The sequence below is a fragment of the Aulostomus chinensis genome, chromosome 3 (assembly GCF_037954235.1).
Source record: "Aulostomus chinensis isolate RoL2024-O1b breed Wild chromosome 3, RoL_Achi_v1.0, whole genome shotgun sequence".
In the NCBI taxonomy this organism is placed as follows: domain Eukaryota; kingdom Metazoa; phylum Chordata; class Actinopteri; order Syngnathiformes; family Aulostomidae; genus Aulostomus; species Aulostomus chinensis.
In genome coordinates this window covers 18325223-18347647 of record NC_141322.1, presented here as the reverse complement: position 1 = coordinate 18347647, position 22425 = coordinate 18325223, and the positions used below count along the sequence as shown (strand labels likewise).

General features: G+C 42.0%; 1 protein-coding gene across 2 annotated transcripts in view; it reads left to right on the top strand.

The window, feature by feature from the left end:
- The first annotated feature begins 725 nt into the window (after window positions 1–725).
- LOC147268019 (sodium-coupled neutral amino acid transporter 3-like) overlaps window positions 726–22425 on the top strand; it is a 33678-nt gene continuing 11978 nt past the window's right edge. Inside the window, exons 1-8 of one of the 2 annotated variants that reach the window (XM_086199241.1) lie at window positions 726–1074; window positions 14050–14258; window positions 15601–15633; window positions 16038–16131; window positions 16225–16340; window positions 20618–20691; window positions 20836–20928; window positions 21059–21140. In XM_086199241.1, coding sequence (XP_086055367.1) covers window positions 14122–14258; window positions 15601–15633; window positions 16038–16131; window positions 16225–16340; window positions 20618–20691; window positions 20836–20928; window positions 21059–21140 — 629 coding nt within the window. In that variant the 5' untranslated portion in view covers window positions 726–1074; window positions 14050–14121. The remainder of the gene's footprint in view (window positions 1075–14049; window positions 14259–15600; window positions 15634–16037; window positions 16132–16224; window positions 16341–20617; window positions 20692–20835; window positions 20929–21058; window positions 21141–22425) is intronic. The other variant, XM_086199242.1, reaches the window with a different exon arrangement.

The window sequence follows — 22425 nt, the reverse complement described above, 5'->3', positions numbered from 1 at the left end:
CATTCTCTGTGGGCAGCCGCCCCCCACTGGGGGGGGGCCCTTCCAGCAGATGCAGAGCCAAGGGGTTAAATGTCCTCTGCTTTGGGGTGTGTGTGTGTGTGTGTGTGTGTGTGTGTGTGTGTGTGTGTGTGTGTTTGGGGCGGGGGTGGGTGGGTTGTCCTTTAATGAAAAAAAATGAGACAAATTGTTCGGTGGCTTGCAGGTTTGGTTAGTTTATCAAAAAAAGAAGTCATGTAATATTTAAGTCTTTCCACTCTAATATCCGCATAACGGTCTAATTATACTCCAGAGGTGTGTTTCTGGAAGGAGAGAGAAAAGACTTCCCGGTGAGTTGTGACATCACATCTACCAGTGACCTAGAAAAGACGCGCACATTGGGTATACGTACGGTGTGCGTAAGCATGGAGAGGTTTCACGCTCAAGCGTAGTTGATTGCGTTGCTCAAAAAAGACGTTGCAATTGGATCGATTTGCCTTCCGTGAGCTATTTTTGGATCCAATTAAAGGAAAAGCCACCGAGTGAATAAAATAAATGGTTTGTGTGTGTGTGTGTGTGTGTGTGTGTGTGTGGTCTCATTGTCTTGTGCGCGTCCATTACACCGTGTAAATCACAGTAACATATCTACGTAGCTTTTTTTTTATACATCGTCTAATGATAACGGGCTTTTATTGGTCGCCATTGTCACCAAACGATTTAAGGGGGCGCGCGCGTGCCAATCAAGGGAAGACAGGGGGAAGCGTGTGTGTCTGTGTGTGTGTGTGTGTGAGGGGAAAAGAAGGGGGCGGGGGGCTATCGTGTGTCCCCGCGCGCTCCGGCTCCACCACAAACACAACAATAATTTGATTGGAGTCGCCGTGCGTGCGAGAGGCGGAACCCGGGATACTCTTCACATCCCACTTTTGAGAAGATTACGAGGGACAATTCAGTGGAAAACACATGACATTAACGCGGCGGTTTGGGGGGAAGGCGGACGGACTTAGCGGGACAGAGGCAGGACGACACGCCACGGGTCCAGCGGAGGAGAGAGCTGTGTGGAGATATTTGGAGTTGGAGGAGGACCGCTACACTTCTCCGGTAAGACATGCTGGAACGGTAACCTTGCTTAGCCCGTATAATGTGTCACAATTACTTGACGTATTTTCACCCGTCATGGTGAAATTAGTATTTTTCCCCCCAAAAGCATATATATATATTATATATATATATATATATATATATATATATATATATATATATATATATATATATATATGACGCTCTTTGTGCACGCATGAGCACCATCGACCTGCTTCTATAGGCTCATCTCCGAGCAGAAGAGCGACCTGCTTGCAGCTGGGAAACGTTCATACAGTGGCGAATGAGTGAGATCAAACTTGAAGGTCTTTCTTAGCGAAATTTCTATTTCAACGTTTCACAAGGACACCGCTTCTCGCTGTAGCACACACAAACCCGACTTCTTTACAGTGCAAAAATCTTCATTCCTAATCATTTTATTGCCGCCCTCCGCAGCTGGCTCCCCCCACGTCACAGCTTGGCTACAGGTGCTGTCAGCGTGATCATCTTGCAGGGACTGGATCTGGCTGGAGAGATCCACGCCGGTTATTAATCATATTCAAAGATTTTTTTTTTAATTTGCAGGGGTGTTGTCTGTGTCTTTTAGATATTTGGGAGCTCAGGCCAGCCAATCAGACATTTAAAGCCCCCCCCAAAAAAGTGGAAGTGGGAAAGAATGTGCTTCAGTTGGGTTAAGTAACCGGGCTTTCAGGATATTTGTTTGAACCAGAATTGGTTTCGGGACGCAGTATCTCTTCTCTGAAAGACACATTAATGGCAGATCCTTCGTTTCTGATTTTTAAATGTTATGCAGCTCAACCGTTGGGTTAGCAGTCGTCTGTATTAGAATGGTCATGCGGTTGCACTTTGCGCAAAAAAAAGGGCATCAATTTGCAGAATTGTCTTCTGTATAACTTTGCAATGTTCAGGTTTAAAAGCTTTGTCGTCTGTTTCATCGTTGTCCTACAGTGGCTGCTAAATCCCTCTACGCTGGTTTACAGTCACCCCAAGGTAGAGATTTGCAGGTGCTGTTAGGATCTTGAGATAGTCATAGCTTTTAAACCAGGGGGAATTCGATGGAAGTGTGTGGAACTGTAGAGGTTGTGGTCAAGTGTTCAGGAAGCTGTTCTCATATTGTTTCTTTTGTTAGGGACCATGCAAGTGAACATATTGTCAGAGAGAGCTGAGGCTGATGTGTTACACACAGAGTTTCTAGCAGATGCTAATTTGCATCTCTTGTTGTTTACGTATGCAGTCTGACTAAAATGCATTGTGTTCGATAAAATGAAATGGAAATATTTGAATATTACACTGGACTTCAACGAGATCCGCATGCGAGATGGCACCGGTCACTACAAAACAACACACCGTGGCATTTAAACAAGATGAAATCCACATCATCAAACATTCTGTTCCTAAATTGAAAATGGGAGGCTTGACATTGATGAATGTTGCCAAGGTTTTGTTCAGTCTTGAAAATGGACTGACCCTGGTGTCACAGTTACCGCCTCTATTGTGTGACAAAGAACTCCTTTTGAACCGTGACACGCTGTTAACTCTGCCGTCTTATCTATCTGACACTCTTCCTCACTTCTCCAGCAACCCCTCGCCTCCTCTGATGTCTCCTTCCGTCCTGCTCATAAACCAAACCCAAATCTTTTTGTTTTATTGGTCAGATCGTAATCACATAACTCATCTATTTATTTGATATTTAACCCCCCCAAAAATGTGATTGCACTTTTTCCATCCAATAGAGGTTGAATAGTCATCTCTTCTCTCTTGGACTGACAGTCACACACCATCGATCAAACTAATGTTGCGTAATTTGACAGACCTGCAATAAAACCTCCCGTCTTGAGGGTTATCATGTTCAGTTTTTATTCAATCTGTTTGAGAGCGATTGTCAGATTTATTTGAACGGTCATTGTGGAGGCTGCGCTATCAAAGCTATGTAAGTTCTATAAATGAGCTGGTAGATACCGGATGAAAGTGGACTACCTGTTTGAACTGACAAAAAAAAAATCCGCTCAGCTCGTGTTCATCGATAACATCACGGAGCGCAGGCGATCTTCTCGAAATTCCTTTTCTTTTTGATGATTTTTTTGAAGCCATGCAAGTCTTATGTAAACACCTGCTTTGGAAAATACTGTAACTCATGACCCAACATTTGAAATCACTCACAAGTTCTCCTTACTCAGCCTCTGCCTTACGCCCTCCCTGTTCATCCATTATAAAAACAAATTTAGATGTATTTAGTGCCTTTCAAGACACCCGAGTACACGTTAAGATAAAAAGATAAAACCAACATGAACACATGCACAAGTGCAAGCCCTGTAGGTGGACCTGCCCTGGAACACAGGACCCAAATTTTACTTGTGTTTTTTATTGACATCATATTATTTTCATGGTCTTTGTAAGATCGATATGGCAGCTGAATAGAAGCGGTGTCATTAATTATCAAACAGTCAGCGCTATGATTATTGGCAGTGAAGGATATATATATTTTTTCAATGCTACATTAATATTTTTTCTCTATGAAAAGCAACACATGCAAGACGTTTCGAGCGTTAACGGTTAACCTGATTCCTCCAAAGGCTGTAGGATGACTCGTACGTCTGAACTCCCTTCAAAAAGCCTGACGTCAGCGTGGTTTCTGGAGGTATCCTCAGCAGCCCAGTCCTTCACTCCTCCATGATGAGTCACCTCCAGGGCTGCAGGTGAATGCTGGACTTGACAGGAGGGAGCTCGTGTCTGGTCAGCTTTCACCGCTGCTGATGGTGACTGATGGACGACTCTCTCTGGCCTGTCACGAGTCCGCGTTCACCCTCTCACTCCTTCACCGTTAAACCAAATATGATTGAACTGATCCAGCATCTTCATTTGGCATGCGATTAAAACTCTGTTAGCTCATCCCAGGTGTTATTTTTTTTTCAAGTACATGTATTTGAAAGCATGTGTGTGGAAAAAATGCTGCAAATGTTACGACCTCAGTGTATCAGTTAGCAGGAAGTGTGAGAATGGGGAGTGCAGTCCATCCATTTTCTTCTGCTTATCCTGTTAAGGGTCACGGGGGGGGGGGGGGGGGGCTATCCCAGCAGCCCTTGGGCGAGAGGACAGGTCACCAGTCCATCACATAGGGACAAACAACCATTCACACTCACAGCCACACCTACGGTCAATTTAGAGTATCAATCAGCCTCGTCCCCTCTTGATGTCTTTGGACTGTGGGAGGAAGCTGGAGTACCAGAGAGACATGCAGACTCCACACAGAAAGATCCTGTGCTGGAGCTGGGACTCGAACCTGGAACCTTCTTGATGTGAGGCGACAGCGCTGACCACTGCACCACTTTGCCGCCCGGGGAGTGCAGTATATAGCATAAAAGCTTTGCTACAGTGGGTAAAAATCCCAAGTCTCCTTGGTTTATCCTTCTCTTTCTGACTCAGGCTCGCGCTTGAGAATGTCGATGGCTTCTCCCTTCTTCATTATTAGATTGGACACTGAGCCACGGATTCACCGCTCTCCTATGTCATTTTTTCAAAGCTCTGTGCCCATGTGAAATGTTCTCTTATCCTGAGGCAGTATTGGTTTACCTTTGCAGGAATGAAAAGAAAACATAAAGGGATTCTTCAGTCTTAGAGAGAATTGCAGTCGACTGTGAGGAGAAACCACTCTGCTGGGATTTTTGTCAGTCATATAAACTATGACAGAAGGTGAGCCTCTGGCTGGCCTTGAGGTTTCTCAGCGATGGGATTTTACTTTTTTTAAAAGTGGTAAACAGAATAATTTGTCTTGGGTCATATATTTGAATCCATATCATACTTCTTTGAGCTGCCACTTAATATAATTGTACGATATGAAATATCATAGCTTTCTATAACTCTGTTCTTTAATGATGTTCCTTATCTAACAAAACTTTGAAAGCAGACTTATAAAATGCGCTATAAGCTATCAGTTATCAATCTGAAAGTTGTGGGTGTAATATCTCCTTTTAAGGGTGTTATCTGAATTTAGACTGGTCAGTTTGTGACATCTGAGCCATGCTGAGTGATAGCAGAGGTCATTAGCTTCAGATAATGGATTGGTTAGATGTGCCCTGAGTAGGAGAAAATTACTCTCAATACTGTGTTGTCCAGCAATCATTGTTAGATGGAGGAGACTCACAGATACAGGCATTGTTAGCACAGCCGATCATGGAATCGAACATTTATATTTACTGAAATACATTTACTTATTTGTTTTATCCCTTCTTTATTGGTAGGTAATTTCAATAATGTATCTCTTTGATGGAGTTTGCAGATTGATTTGATGCTGGTTGGGATGGATTGACTTTCCAAAGTCGGAGCAGAGAGAAACTAGAATTATTGCATTGAGGTTGGGTGCCTTATTGTAAATAAGATATATTAAAATGTGTGTTTGGTTTTACCCAAATAGGCTATAACCTAACTAATGCAATTTCCCTACATTAGTTTATGGATTAGTCTGTTCAACAGGTGCCCAACATCTACAAACATGGTGTCTAACAGTACAGTCCTTACCCACCACAAAATACATGTGTGTAGGGGATGTTTGTGCCAGATGTCATGAAATTTCCTCCAAGTATTCCTGCGTTCATGAGAATGGGATGGCCTCCCATCAAATGTCAATGTGACAACTCCAATCTTTTCATGTCATTCTTGAGTCCAAGTGGACGTTTGTGCCAAATCGGAGGAAATTCCCTTCCCCTGCATTCCCGGCGGGATATGGCATAAAGGAGAATGCATGTATGTACTTGCATAGAAACCCAAAAACATGAAGTCTATTTGCAGAAGCGTGTAAAAGCCCACCTCACCACCCCAAAGTCAGTTCCACTGAGCCTTAAACAGCTCATTATCCACTGCAAAGCCTTTGTGCCAGTAGTCATAAAAGAGGAATGATAGCAAAGCCCTACGTTGATCTGCTTACAGCAGGGTGGCTGCAGTGCTCAGGAGTTCCACGCCAGCAGATTTGGATTTGGACTTCGGTGGTGGCATGTGACAGTCAGCAGTGCAGCATCACATCACACGCCGTGTGAGCTGTACTTCCAGCTGGATGAAACACTCACCCCCATGATGCACTCTGGTTTTCTCTCTTCCCTTGTGATGATGAGGAAACAGAAGAAAGACAAGTGTCAGGAGCCAGCAGAGGGTGGCACTTTGTTTTGAGGCACATGACAGAGAGAGAGGACAGATCTGGCTTTATGCTGGATCGCATCCTTTCCTATTGTTCTAAGCAATATACTGGAGTACAGTTTCCTGAGAGAAGCTTTTCAGTCCCAACACAAGCTACTTTTGGAGCCACAATGCAAACTGTCTACTACGTATGAGTAATTAGTTGAAATAAAAAAATATATGCTGTCTTTTCTAGACCATGTAAAACCTGCTTAGGTCTAAAATATTGTTGTGTTTTGTGTGATTGATGAGCAGATTGATCTTCTCAATCCATAAAAACATGTTCTTTTTATTTTTCATTATAATTAAACATTGGAGAAGGGTTGTTCATCTTTTGGATATTCCAGTTACTGTCATCTTTAATAATTCTGACACTAACATTTTAAATTCATGAAGCCATATAAGAAATAGGTACTTTTTTTTCTTTTTTTTCCAATAAATAATCCGACATGACAGCTACAGGAAATAAGCGACATTTAAAGTTTCATCGGATGTGGTGAAGCAGTTTTTGAGTTAACAGGGATGGGGGGGGGGGGGGGGGGGGCTTTAGGAAAGGCCACACAACTTCAAATTAATATATTTTATGTGTATTTTGAAGTCATACTTTGTTTTCCAACTGCCTTCTTGTACCTCCTTGTGACAACTCAGTGACCTCCTGTGGCTCGCTGGCTTGTAACCTCCACACAGACATCGTTGCATTGCTGTAACTGCCATTCCTGTCACTCTGCATTGAGTTTGCCTTTGATAAAGGGAGAAAGGTCATGCATTTTCCCTTAGTCACTCTAGGACACAAAATATTTGTAGCTCAAGTCTCTGATGCCATGTTTCTTAATAAGAGTGGATTATAATGTGCCTGGATGTTTGTGGGACTTTTGAAATGTGCATGTGACTTCTGCAGCCGTCAGGGGAGGGACACAAAAAAGAGCTTGATGCAGTTTAGTGATGTGATCCAACAAATTGCCGTGGAGGTTAAAAACTGAGATGGCAAAAAAACAAAAAAAAATCCATAAAAGAGCAGGAAGCACAAGTCAGGGCAGAAAGGAAATGCACCACCAGTGATAGAAGGGAGTTACAGGTGAGGAGTGGGTGGAGGTGGCCAGGTTCGGAGAGAATGGAGGGACCGTCTGAGGGCATCTGGTGGACAGCTAGAGGATGACAGGTTAGGGGAGTTGGGGGGGGGGGGGTGAGGTGTGCTGGACCGTTCTGTAGGAGTGAACAGGAGCTGAGTACAAAGGCAGGAGAACAATGAGGGCGTGTTCTTGTGTCACAAGTCAACACTGCTCATGTCTCAGCGAAATGAAAATGCACTGATGATATCAATATTGACTTGAATTTTTCAACTCCTGTGAAGATTTTTCTATTTAAACTGCCCTGTTTTAGTTTTATTGTCCATCTGGTAAGCTACTTTGAATTCAACTTGACTTGGTAATACACCTGTGGGTACAAGCGACCCGCTTCTGATTTGGGGGGCAACAAGGGAAATAATCTATGACTGTGCAAACAGGAAACAAAAAGACCCAAGGAATCAGGTGTTCTGTTTTGACTCAGTCATGGGTGTGATATTTTTGCAAACAGATTAGACACTCAGGAACTGACTAGAAATACTGACACCAAGAGAAAACAAAGCACAACAAGTATGCAACGTCACAACTTAAGAGACAGAAGGTCACTCTTGAGTCCAGACTGAAAATCAACAGCCAGCAGTGTCAATGCTGGAACGTGGCATCAAACTAAAGGAAGTAGGACGTGGGTCCTTTGTTCGCACACATCATTTTCTCCCCCCCAAAACTGTATTGTATCATAAATATCATGCGGTAGTGGACTAAAACACCTGCCAGGTTCGTCGCCGCCGTGTTTGCTGACACTGACAAAATTGGTCGAGCACACGTCACGTTCGCCCTCCTCAATCGGTTCTGAATCTTTATCTCAGCACCTTTTGTGAAGACCAATGCAAAAAGAATCCTTCTGTATCTGCTTCCAGCCATCTTATTTTTTTCATAGTAATATTTATGAACACCACAAGACGATTAATGATCATTCCATGCACGCTTAGAGATGATGTTGATGATTCACTTCAGCCTCTTGCATCTTTGCACAACCCCGCAGATGCAATTTGACAGATGTGAATGGATTTACTTCGCGTATTACTCGAGTAAGTCCTGTTGTCAGCTTATTCCTCTGGATTTTATGACCGTCACATCATTCACAATGTTTGAAATTAAAAGGTTTTCCTATCTTATAAAAACTGCACGCAAAAAAAAACTTTCATCAAGAAGGAAGATAGCGATACTAGCGACGCAAAATTAAATATACATCAATAATGAGGGAAAAATGGGTCATATGGAATATTATTTTGGACAACTTTAGGCAACACAAATTCTCACTTGTTCCCAGAGCAATCTGAAAAATGAATAATCGCTTTGGAACCTAACTTTTAAGAGCCCTAGTTTTGAAATGTATTGTGTTATCTACAATGTTTCTTGTATGTTTTCTGTGCTTATCTGCCTGGCTGTTGTGCTGCAATCAAACTCCACACTCTGCGTCTGTGAGTTGGTCCTACTAAATATCCTATTGATCACTCTTAAATCTCTGCTTCCACTAATTGTTTCCATCCCTCGACCCTTCGATTTCCCGCATTGTCCTCCCAAAAGGTCTCTGTAGGCGCATTTTTCAGTGTGATGATGCAGCTGCTCTTCTGTCTCTGCTTGTCTTTGGGGTGCTTGGTGTGAGAGTTGAGCCAGAGTGACAGAAAGTGTTGTGTGGTTCTATAAATAGGTCACATTTCCAGTGACTCATCAGGCTGGTGCTCCGACGTAGATGTGTCGGAAGACACTATAGATGATCCAGATGCCTTATACCTCACTTTTTTCCTACACTGTGGTGCTGGCATGCCCTTCAAACACAGCTGTCCTCCAGAGACACTAAAGTGGGACAAGAAACTGTCAATCAAGAATTAGGGGTTTGGGTCCAGGTTGTTATGTGCACACTCATGTGTGGTGGTTTGATTTGGTGATGTTTGTGTTTTCGAAATGTTCTGTATGTGTGACTGTTGTGCTGTTTTTTACCAAACATAGAAGAGGGGTTGTACCTTGGCAGAGGAAGAAAGGCCAATAACAGGTCAATTATTTTTCCCCGTTATTGCGACAGGATTGGGACAATCGTGTGTGTGTGTGTGTGTGTGTGTGTGTGTGTGTGTGTGTGTGTGTGTGTGTGTGTTGATGTGAGGCCCAAGAACTGTTTCATCAACAACGTCTCATGCAATTCCCATTTCCAATGTCTGAGCATCTGTTCCTAGAGAAATGTAGGTTACGAAATTATCCAGGGATATTGGAGGGAAAATCGCTGCAATATTTTTCCCAATCCGAACATGCAGTATAATCTTGACTGTAGACGCTTGACGTGGGATATATCATACCTTTCATAGTGGGTATTTAGACATAGTTCCTCATTCATGTAACAGTCTCTGACGTATGTATCTCCCAGCAGCTTATAGACACCCTGGAGATGAGGGGCATCTTAGAGGCTGACATACAAATCTCTCGTCAGAAGTTAATCTCTTATTCTCCCTGCTGGCTAATCACAGCGGCACTGATGGAGGGAGAGGGAGAGGGAGAGGGAGAGAGAGAGAGAGAGACGTCAGAAAAATATTGTAAGGAAAGAGAAACAGAGGATACAGATGCTTGGGGGTCCAGCAGTGTATAATTAAAACCTTCAGCACAGTTATTATGATCCTCATTCTGTTAATGTTGTTTTGTGAAAAAATGTTATTTTCAAAGTCACCATCTTTTATTTGCATTATCTAGTTCACACACACACACACACACACACACACACACACACACACACACACACACACACACACACACACACACATTTTAAGAGAGTTTTTTATTTTTTGGTCATACCATAACTCTTGACCAGTAAGAAAAATCATACCATTGTTGCCATCCAAAATGAATACATTTGAGATCGCAGGATGTCGCCACGATTTCGGAGAAACTTTGACAGTGTTTGACATGTTTTGATAAAATGTTCTTTACATGTGCTCAACATGTCACCGCATATTATTTTTAACACATGAAACAATGAGAGCAGAGAACAGTCTCGTTTCTAATCCCAAACAAACACCTTCATTTTCCCTCTCTAGCTGTTTATGATGTTGCTTTATTTCACAACTACGGGACATGTTCTCATAATTACACTGCATATGTGTTTGTATGTCGTGGTGCATGCTCACCCTGGTGTGAAGAACCACAATACAGACAGATGGTACTTTGACGCATTTGCTGAATGTTTACTATTTACTCTAAGCAGCTGCTGTGTTCCATGGCGCGCGCTTACACACCCACACACACACACACACACACACACACACACACACACACATACACATACACACACAGTAGCACTTAAACACAGCTTTGTGTGTGATGTGATGCGGGGTTATGGCGTGGCGATTCACTCCTCTGTAGCTATTTTTATACAGGAGCAAGGGTGTATGGAGCGACCTGAGCGCTCTGATCCTGATTTCCTGCTTGAGTGAGATGGGCCCTAATCTGATCGACTCCACCATCCAGACTGTCAGAGGTCTCGAGTCTCAGCCCCACTATTTCACAATAAAATGATTTCTGATAGATCTATTAGCTGCTCATCTGTCAAATTGTGGCCATGTGTAATCTTTTAATCTGCTCATGGACAGAAAGGAAGGATGAGGACTTTGCATTTAATGCTGTCTGTCATTTTTCCATTAATGCAACTATAACAAAATAGGAGAGACAAGTTTTGGCAGCTGTAAAAATCCTGAGGGTTTTCGTTAGTTTGCCAGAATATTCCTGCTGGAAGAGTTTTGTTGCCTTGATGATTTCACTCAGGCTTTTTGATGACATTTTAAACATTCCAGCTTTTATTCCAATGAACTCAAGGACCTGCACGTAAGAGGAAAAGAATGACAAATCAGTGATCATCCACACAGACTTCTAGAGATTAAGAGTCTCTTTAAATTACGCTGGAGACTTGATTAAGTGAGCTTATGCGATAGAAGGGCTATGAGAATGTCATCAAGCAGAAGTAGTACAGTTTGAGATTACTCATTGCATAAACTGTGCACACAAAGACACTCATTTTATTATCCACCAAATGAATAACAAACAAATGCCCTCTTGCATAGCAATTAGCACAGATGAATCAGCATGCACAGGCTTTTTTGGTTCAGGTATCAGTTCAGGAATAACAATCAGTGAACCTTTCCAAGCTCTGTTTGCCTCCTTGTGCGGTGGCGTCTCTCAACTGAACTGCTTACGTCAGAACAAGCGAAAATAAGGCGCATGTACTCGCCGTCTTTTGGCAGACTAATGTGATGTTTTGAATGAAGGCATAAATAAACATAGCCCGGGCCGATGGCATGAAAAAAGACTCATTTACTCCCCCAAAACCATCACAATGTGACATTAACTCCTCGCTCACTTGCATACGGATGTCTGGAAATCAGTGAGGAAGCACTGGATTTCTGTGATGAAACTCTTTTGTGAAATTATCTGATGTTTTATTTTACATTAAGCTTTGTAAGATTTTGATTATTTTTGATTTCTTGTTGTTGTGTTGATAAAAATGTTGCTTGGAATTATTTCTCCATCAGTTTCATTGGTTTTTACTGAGACAGTCAGACCGTGGAGGAGCAGTAGGACTCATTCTGTCAGCCTGTCTGTGTTTTGCTGGGTTGTATTGTGCATGTAGGAAAATAATCAGTGCCAATTTTAATTGTTCTTAACACATTTGCACGAGCCCCTTTTACGCAACCTATTAAAGACAATGCTTGCTGTTCTGTCAATGTAAAGATGCTCATATGGAATGGTGGGATAGGGATGGCAGGAAAACTCTGGCAGGAAAACTACTGTAGATGGCGAAGCTGTTGAGTTATGCATCACCCATCTGATTGCAGAACCTTGAAATACTATATAAAGTCCCATGCTGGTGCAACATTATACCATTATTGTCATTTGACAGTGATATTTTAGAATCACTGTCTAAAAGTAGTTCAGAGCTTAGCCTCAGCTTGCTAGCTCAAACCTCAGCCTTAGCCTCCCACCCAATTGCCACAGTGACATGGGTGGTTCAATCCGCTTCACTCACTTGCTTGTAGTTGTTGCTAAGCCTGTTTGATCCAGTATTATGATTCCAGGCCAGTCAGTGGTTTGGTTTGAGTAATGAAATTTGATGAAAGTTGCTTTTTTGAGTCATGCAATTGTTTGTTGTTGGTTTTTGTTGGTTTTGTTTTTTTCACCATCCTACCACACAAATAATCATGAATCGGTGAAAGCATATGAGGGCCGGTTGCATCTGTCTCTCAAGAGCCATTCATAACATGAATATAAATAACATCAGGCCGTGCTATATCTTTATTTAGCAAATGATTCCTGATATCAGCATCAGTATTCAAGCAGCTAGACAAGCAGTCTAAAAATAAGACTGAAATGAATGTGTTTTCATATATTTTTGGTCAAGGATGGCATGTCGTGCCTTTGGTATTGAACACAATGATTGTAGGAGCGATGACTCTACCAGTCAGGTCAGCTGTTTCAAGCTCCCCTGCTCCAGACCATTGAGGAAGCACCCTTGTAGCCGGCCAACCCATCCAGCTTTGTCCTTGAATGGCTCCCCCCCCAGCTTCCTAGCGATTTGTAGACCATCTGAGTGGCAGCGTGTTCTGTGCGGTGATTTGTCCCATATGAGGGGCCCTACCCCTGCCATTGCTACCGTCAGCAACTCTGCTACAACTGCGCATGAATAAATGATAATGGCATTTGCTGAATCCAAGGTGGCGTCTTTTCAATTAGAGCCGAGTGAAATACCTTTTCAGCCTCTCGAGTGGCCTAGCAAACTACAGCCAAGGGGGCCCCGGCAGTATAATGATGCCTGGCACAATAGTACCACTGTTCTCCAACCCGTTCCCAGGAAACCGCACAACATGTGCCATTGTGCACTGTGCTTTGCTGCCCAACCACGTTGCCCGGCTTTAGCCAGAGACACGGAGAGTGAAGTGAAGCTCACAGCAACGTGGTTGGTAAGACAGGTTCAGAAGACTGCTAGATGAAGACTAGGGTTTATTCACCTCACACTATGTCTGATGTGTTAAAATACTACCACAAAAAGCTACATTTAAGGGCAGGCTGTGAAGCGGAAGAAGCCTGGGGGAACAAGGACAGCTGAGTGGTTACAAAGAATGGTAGTACAGAAAACCCTGAGCATTGTTGCTGTATGCTGAACCTTCCACAGTAAAAGAGGGAAACAAGGGAAAAGTGACAGGCAAAAAAAAAAATGGTGCCACAAAGATGGCTAGAACTGGTTTGTAGCTGGTCCTAGCTGGTTCCTCTCTTTATATCACCATTTGTGTGTGTTCCTTCTTTATGGCCCCCAACGTGCTCGCCATTATAGTCCTCACTGCTGTTTATGCCACAGAGCAAAGGAGATCATTCAGAGGCAGCCAGCATCAACAGCATCCAGGAGATACATGTCACAGGGGCCTTTCTGGGCCCCACAAGCCAGCAGGAATCCCAGGAAATAGAGGCCTGACGCAAAGCCCAGTGTGTCACATTTCACTAAAAACTCTCCTTCCTCTAAGCGTAGACCTGTCAGTTGATGTGTCAATTATGCATGGGGGTTTGCCAAAACATCTATTCATGGCCAACTCCATATTTGACCACTAAAGTTAGTTTTTTATGAGACTGAAGTGGTGCCTGCAGGTATTGGCATCAGTATACCTGCCAACCTTGGAAAATGTAATGGTAATTGCCCATATTTTTTCTCCCACAGATCCCTGGAGGAAATTAAGAAGTTTTCTTTGGAGCGCATTTCTACAACTTCATCCCAGACACCAGAGCAGATATGAGTGAGGATAAACCAGCTGAGACTGTGGAAACTGCTCCCGCGGAGGGGAACGCCATTCCCAACGGGAGAGGCCATGAACCTGGAGAGGAGATCACGGCATCGGCCAAAACACCACCTGCAGATGGCAGCGAAACGTGAGTATACACCGACTTACCATGCTGTATGGTGATTGTAACACAAGGAATTTGATCAGTTGTAGTTGGTGCAAGCTGGCAAACATCAGACAAGCAGGGGTAATTAGGTGCTTATGTATTAAGAACTAAGTTAAAAAGAGCCATAAATATTATAAAATGAAATGAAGTAGAATAAAAATATTCAATTTTTGTAATAATTGAATGACCAGTCAAATTTTTTTTTTTAAAAAAGGACCCATTCCAATTCTTCCTTTCATCCATTTTCTATACCTTTCTTAAGCATTATCATATCCTTTAAGGGCCTATCCCAGCTGACATTGGGCGAGAGGCGGGGTTCACCCTGGATGGGTCGCCAGTCCGTCGCAGCCATTCCAATTCTGTTAAACCCCAGTAAAACTCTTCTTGGATATACTTGTAGTTTGTGGTCGTTTTCAGCTATGCTGACAGAAATGGGTTATTTTTTGTTTCAAAACCATTGTGAATGAAAAGGAAAATTGCCCTCCAGGAACCAGGAGTATACAGCAGTTGTTACGTTCCTTTAGTGGAACACATACAACTTGTCAATCTAAAGCGAAGTGGTGATCTTTAGAACAAATGTGGCCCCTTGGAGACACTTCATCTGGCACTGGGGATTACAGGAACAACTCTGTACTGTTGCCGTAACCGTAATTTACCGTCACATATGTCTTCCATCATGAATGACATCACGCTGAACCTTGTTAGCAGAGGATGACGTGAAGTGAAGTTTCTCTACAAGAGATGACTTCCATCAGCGTGGGAGAGTTGACCTGGTCGTACCAAAACAAGATATAATGTACAACATTTAGTTGGAGTTCCATGTGCGTCAGCTGCAAGGATTTGTTAAATATATCCCGGATTAAAGGCATCAATCAGCTGCCTCGTTGCCATAGTAACCACAATTTAATCCTTTTTTGAAAGCAAATATAACAATAATAATAATAATAATAATAATAATAATGATGATGATGATGATCATACATTTTATTTATAGGCGCCTTTTAGAGCACTCCAGGTCACCATACGAAAACAGCAACAATATAACTGTTATTGAGCAAAAACACTGAGCCCCCTCCCCTCTCTCCTCACTGATTGTATTCTTATTTGTGCTGGATAATTGAGTGAGCTAAATACCTAATTATCATGTCCCTGTTTGTGTCATATTGAGGCCTGTAATAGATGGTTCAATTAAAATGTCTTTCAGTCGGCTATAGATGGCTCTGTCATTGTATTATTTTCCTTATTTCATCATGACTAAGAGTGTCATTTTTCTATTTTGTGCTCACGTTGGGTGATGGATGGCATCTCTCTACACTGCTTGTAGGGAAACTGTAGCCAATAGCGTCCAGAATGTTAGGTATGTATGTTAGATGTTTAAAATTCAGTGTCCTACTTGTTTGTTTGCCTTGTTAGTTGAACAGATTTACTCCGGAGTCTCTTCTATTTAAAAAAAAAGACATGCATTTATGAAAATAAAATTTGAAAAAAAGTCTCCAGGCGGATCTCATCCTTTGTTGTTACATGACATTCTCACTTTGCTCATGAACCCTCCAATGAATGTAAATGTATGACTGGACGAGTGCAACTTGCTATTCTGCCTGCCATGTGGAGTCTATTTGGTACCCTGCCATGCTTGAACAGCACACACTGTGACAAAATTACACTCTAAAACGGGTGCAACATGATAGTACATCTGCCTTGATTGAGTTTGTCTTTTGTGCTGTTACTTGATGTTCTCACGGCTGTATTTCTCCCCTTAAGTCCCCACAGAACTGAGAATGCAGAGGCCAATTTCCCCGAGAGTCAGGAGTTCACATCAGGCGCAGACGGCAAGAAAACTACACGATTTACAGATGTAAGTTCAAAACTTAACGATAGCTCGTGTTCAATACAGTATTGACACGTACTATTGGAGTAACTTGTGTTTTTTCTCTCACCTGTTTTATAGTTTGAAGGAAAAACCTCATTTGGGATGTCGGTCTTTAACTTGGGGAATGCAATCATGGGAAGTGGAATCCTAGGACTCGCATATGCTATGGCCAACACTGGAGTCATCCTGTTCTTGTAAGTCATTCATATTTATTTTATTTATTCAATATGAACTTCCTTGTTCATTGTATGACTTTATTAAATCAGTAATATGGACTCATGTTTTAAACCCTTAACTGTTTTTTGGGAGTATAGACAAGGTTGCACGGCTATATTTACATGGATGATGATCACTCGGCAAGAAAGTCAAACGATATCTTTGCAATGTGCAGCTCCATCACGTCTATTGGCTGCCATGCATATTGAATGTTGTGCTCCGCCTCATTCAAGACTGTAGCATCAGTCGAGACTTGATGGATTTGCTGCTGCTGGTGTTCCTATAGCTTTTGTAGAGATTCCGCTGTTGAATAGCTGTTCTGCTGGATAACATTTTTCACGGTTGTTAGCAGATCTGCCCCAAACAAGTAACAGCACCATCCCTGGCCCTTGCTGCATCCGTCTGCCATGTCCTGAGAAAATCTTTGTGCTTTTTGTGTCATACTACTGACAGACAAACCAAAAGATGCAGGTGAAAACTTACATTTAGCGTAAAAATACCCTATTATTTCTGTCTGATTGAGCCTCTGTATTCCACCGTGGAGGTATGTCATCTTTTCCGAGGAGCTTACCATTTCAAATGCTCTGCAGCATCATTGTCTGTCAGAGTAATGATGTCAGCAGTCTCGGGTTATTTAAAAGAAAAAAACCTGGGTATAATCCCCTGTGGTGGGAAAGATGTAGCCTGGTTATTAGCACTGCCCTTCACTGACATGATTAACCAAGGTCTCCTTATTTTCCAGAGCTTTTGCCAGCATTACACATTAAAATAGACATCAAACGAGCTCAAAAACATATTTACTCTCGAATTCAAGGTGAAGGCTAATATCATTATTATTCTCAATAGCATCACAGTGCTAAAACCTTGCCCATATCCAAACCTGCATTCTACTGTTTTACAGTTTTCTTTCGTCTTTAATTATATTTTTTTACATCCACCAATTTGTGTTTAACAGAAAGTGGAATATGCATCAAAAGTCCCCGGCTGGAACAAGAGAAGTTGTAATTTTGTGGTTTGAACCTTAAACATTTGGCTATCTGGACACCCCTGAATTTTTCACTCATGTATCATTTTGTATTTTAGAAAAGGGCAAAGTATATTCCTTAAACTCAAACTGAAGTAGATCATTCGGTGGATTGGTACACTGAGCATTTACAGTATTGAACCAGTGTTCCTGGGACTGGAAAGAAAGTGCAGCGACCGTGTTTGTTGTGGTGAAGGAAGCCAGTTTAGCATCGCGGTCCACATATCTTCTCTTAGTACATCCATGGGAATGGCTCACAATACCAGGTACAGCAGGATCAGTATTTGGTGGATTTATCTGTCAATAACCAGCCTCATTCTTGAAAGATTGCAGACTGACTAATAGCCAGATATTATATAATTTCAGCAGGGGGAGACAGGCTGATTCACAATTGATGGATCCTTCAAATACCTAATTACTCTCAGGGGTGGAATCAGTTCTTTTAATTAGCAAGGGCAAGGCAGTTGCATGATATTGAACTGAGGAGGTGGGAAAGCTTGGCATGCAGGTTTCCACACCACTCTTGCAGCTTTGTATTTGATCTGGATGTTTCTCAAAATAATCAGACTGTTTTTTTTACGGAGGGTAAATCTCACTCGTTGGCCCCGGCAACATGTTCACATCCCTTCACTGGCTCATCCTCTTTGTGCTGTTTTTTTTTTTTTTTTTTTTACACCTCTTCCTGATGGTGATAGAGGTGGCTGGTGTTGAAGTATTTTTCTGTGAAAGAGTAAAGCCGAAAGCCCCTGGAGTACTGCATTTCTGATGAAACTCAAGACGTGCGTGCTAACAACCTACTTGTAGACAGCTTGTTCATTTCACATCTCTGATCAATCCTGGGGAAAAAAAATAAAAGGCTAGCTTTATCTTAGAAAGTTAAAATATGATTCAAGGACATTTTTTGAGCTCTTTTTTTTCCAAGGCAGTCATGTCTGCAGGATTGTCCCTCGTGTTACAGAAAGCCTCTTATTTTGAGCTGAGTTGTGTGACTGTGGTTTTTCAAGCCGTCTGCTGTCTGGACCGGCTGAACCTCGTGTCACCCAACGCCAGTGTCTTTGACAGTTGGCCAGACGGAGTCAGACTCAGGTTCAATGCCAAGTAGTTTTCACAATGCAAGTCTTGGTATAGTTGGTGCATACAATCAACATAGTGTATGAAAAAATAGAATAAGAACTGTAGCTCCAAATAAAATAAAATACAGCAGAATAACGCAGTGCAAAAGAAAACATATGCAGTATATCTGTTTATAAAATGGACTTCACACATTCATATCAGGCATACATTAAAGTCAGGACATGAAATGAACTCTATTCTAGCCATTATGGTAATATTACTTTCCACTTAGTCGTGTGTAAATGTGAGCAAATGCAACAGACAGCGTGTTATCCTGCTGCAGACAGAAGGTCACATCTTTGTGTGTAATTCTGCATGAACCTGTAGCAAACCATAAAGTAGTGAGAATTACAGCCTGGGTCAGTGATATGGTTGGCAAAGGAATATTGTGTTCCACATTTCACTTCAGGCTTGTGATTGCCTCAATGCTCACATTTTTTTCTCTACTAGCGTCCTGCTCCTTCAGGCGACAGGAGACCTACATTTGCTCCAATGGCGAGCACAACAAAGAAACAGCGAAACAATGACAAAGAGGCCTGTTGCTTCGTGTGTTTGTGATATTGTTTGTCTCGTTCTGGAGCAATCAGGCTATTTAATCGACAAACAGCTCGGTTTAGATGCTGTGATTTTTAACCTCGAAGGATTTGTTGTGTGCTGACTGCAGCTGATACAAACCACGATACTTCATTTCACTCCACATCAGATACTGTGTGTCATCCTCAAAAGAAATAAGTGAGGCAGGACTGAGAAGACTCCTTCCTGTTATTTTATGTTTCTTTTTAAAGTCTTCTAGACTATTTATTATGTTAATCAAATGTTTGGGAATGTCCCCTCCTTCTGTTTCCCAAATGGACCAGTGTTTCATGCTAAAAAGATTTTTGTTTGCGGGTGCAGAGGCTTCAGCAGCAGGTCAGGCCCCAGCCTGAGGAGGAATGCAGCGGGGTGGAAAGCTGTGAGCAGAGCAACAGTGACCCAAGTGTGTCAGTCTGTCTGACTGTCAGCAGATCTGTCCTCCCACCGCCACTTGACTGACTAAATCCACCTCAAGTCAGCCCAACCTTCTACCACATTGCTTCACAAAAAAAAGAAGAAGAAAGAAACCTGTTAAATAGCCAAGAGTTCAAGTCGAGGGGAAAGACGTACTGCCTCACTGGGCCAAAAAGAGAGCGAGAAAGTTCATGTTGTCAACAGTGACAACAAAAGAGAAAGAAAATAGAAATGGTTGGAATGAGGTGGGCCGGCCAAGGGAGAGTCAGTAGATCAGGGGGCCCATTCACAAAACTTCATGTTGAGGATTTGTTCTCAATTTTGTTAATGTGGTGTTTTTTTTTTTAACCATTGCCCTTTAAAACAGGTGTCAAATCCTCATAAAACATAGAGCATATGCATCTTTGTATCTAATCAAATGGGATTGATTGATATCGCAGCATTTTCCAGTGCTGTTTGTTCATGTGGATGACAGAGTTTAGCATCATCACCAGTCTGCTTCTAAACTGAACGTGTGCTTTTCGCAACGCAAGTTAGCAATTTGCTAACAAAGTAACAAATTAATGGACTGATGACATCTAGGCCAATTAGGGGTTCAGTATCAAGGACACTGATGTGGTCTCTGGAGGAGGCGGGATCGAACCACAGCCACACATACAAACGAATGTCACTTGGATAGGTTTTAACAGAAGTGTCTAAATATCCCCACGTTTCCAAAACAATGCATTCCCCCTACCCAGAATTGACAAATGTTAAATCTTAATCTCACGATTAACATTTGGCACTCAGAAAAAAAATTCTCTATGAAATATTTTGTTGGTATTATACATAAAGTGTACAAAAGCAGATTGCAGGTACAGTACATCCTGAGGAGACAGACAGAACCTAGAGGCAGGAGATTACTGTTAACAAGGGATTTTCCTCAGTCTGTCAATCCCAGTGTTGCATTGGAGATATTTCTTTTGTAATAGTCAATCTGGCATGTGTGTGGTTGTGTACTAGGGCAAGAAGCTGAGGGGTTGACAACCTGGGCACCTCCTCAAATCACTAACAAGCCAGGGACTGTCTTAACATGTCAGAGTACAGAGTAAAAGGTGATGTTTCTTTCTATTTTTTTGTGCTCTCTTTCAGGGTTCTCCTCACAGTGGTGGCGGCTCTTTCATCATATTCAATCCATTTGCTGCTTAAGTCATCTGGCATTGTTGGTATGTGTGTGTGTGTGTGTATATGAATGCGTGTGTAATCGGACAGTCTGTATCTTCAGACACACAATAAGTCGTCGCGGAGATGCCTAATAACAGATCTTGTTTGTATAGATTTATCTATAATATGCTTATTTTGCGTCGCAGGTATACGTGCATATGAGCAGCTCGGCTACAGGGCTTTCGGAACTCCAGGGAAGATGGCGGCAGGTATTGCCATCACGCTACAGAACATCGGAGGTGAGGTCACACACATAATCTCCATAGTATTTTATTTCTGGGATAGCCTCTGTATGTGTGTGCATGCATGTCATTTGAACGCAATGGTGCTTTCATGGTTACAGTCTGCATCATCCTCTTCTCCTCACAGCCATGTCCAGTTATCTGTACATAGTCAAGTATGAGTTTCCTCTGGTCATCCAGGCTTTTCTTAAAGTGGATAAACCTGCAGGGTGAGTAGTTGATGCATGACACAACATCAAACACAGCGAACACAGACTGCAACAGATCTCTGATTTTGTTATTCAGTGTACATGATGTGAGAAATGACTGCTAGTGGAACCGTGTGCTGGAAGTAGCAACGTGTTTGTTTTTGGTTGTATCTAGTTACCTGAGCTCAAAATAGCAAGCTATATTTTAGATATCAGCCCTATGTCATTTGGAGAGTTCGGTGTCTTCTTTTGGTCACAACCATGCAGTTTAATCCAAAAGTTGTTGTTTTTTTTCTGTGCAGCCAAATTAGTGCATGTTGTTTTGATAAAGAATGGATCAATACTACACGCTTCTCCCGGTGAGTCACCACAATCTGACTTCACGGTGAGCACAGCACATATAGATTTTCACTCAGCAGCAGAGCAGCAAAAGGCATCGATTACCTTGATTAGGAGGTATGCAGCTTGTCACCTGCTAACATGAAACTTGCACAAAGGATCTATGGATTCTCAAAATAAAGAGTTATCAAAAGAATTTTGATACTGCAAAAAGTACAGAAGTCATAAAGGAACAAATTCCATATTGTGATGCAGTATAAATAAGAATTGGTGCAATATCTTGGTAACAGAAAGTCCTGTCATCACCAGACTTTGGATTCTTTGATTCCATGCACAACTGAAGCTTTGAGCAATATTTAGGAAAATTTGACCACTAGGTGGCACCAAAATAAGAAATACACCATATCGCAGTAACAATAAATCCAGTCTGTAACAAATCTGGTGCTGTAATTCACCTCCCTAATAAAATAAGATTTACACGTCTAGACCTCAAAGTTTTTAATGGTCAATAGGTGGCGCTGTGGCCACCGAATTGCGGAAATTCAAAACATACTTTTTTGAACGACTCCTTGGCTGTTTCTCCATATTATGTGTATAGATTAGGATCAAATTTATGATCATTTTGATTAACTCAAAAACAAAAAAAATGTTGGAAGTCAACAGAGGAAGTGCTGTGTATCAAGGCAAAAGTTTGTTTTGATTAAAATCGTGCATGGCTAAAATGTACTCATGTTGCCCCTGAACCACTGTACCAAACTCAGCACCAATAGATCAATCGGTGGCGCTGTGGTTAAAAACTGAGCTGAACCAAACACCTCCAACTACTCTTAGACTGTTTGAATCTTTTGGACGAAAAAGGTTGCTCATACAGTGTATACACACTATAGATTTGAATCTTTAAAATAATGTTTCTAATCCAAAAAAACACAAAAAAGTTTTAAACTGTCAAACATTTGCATTCCAGACA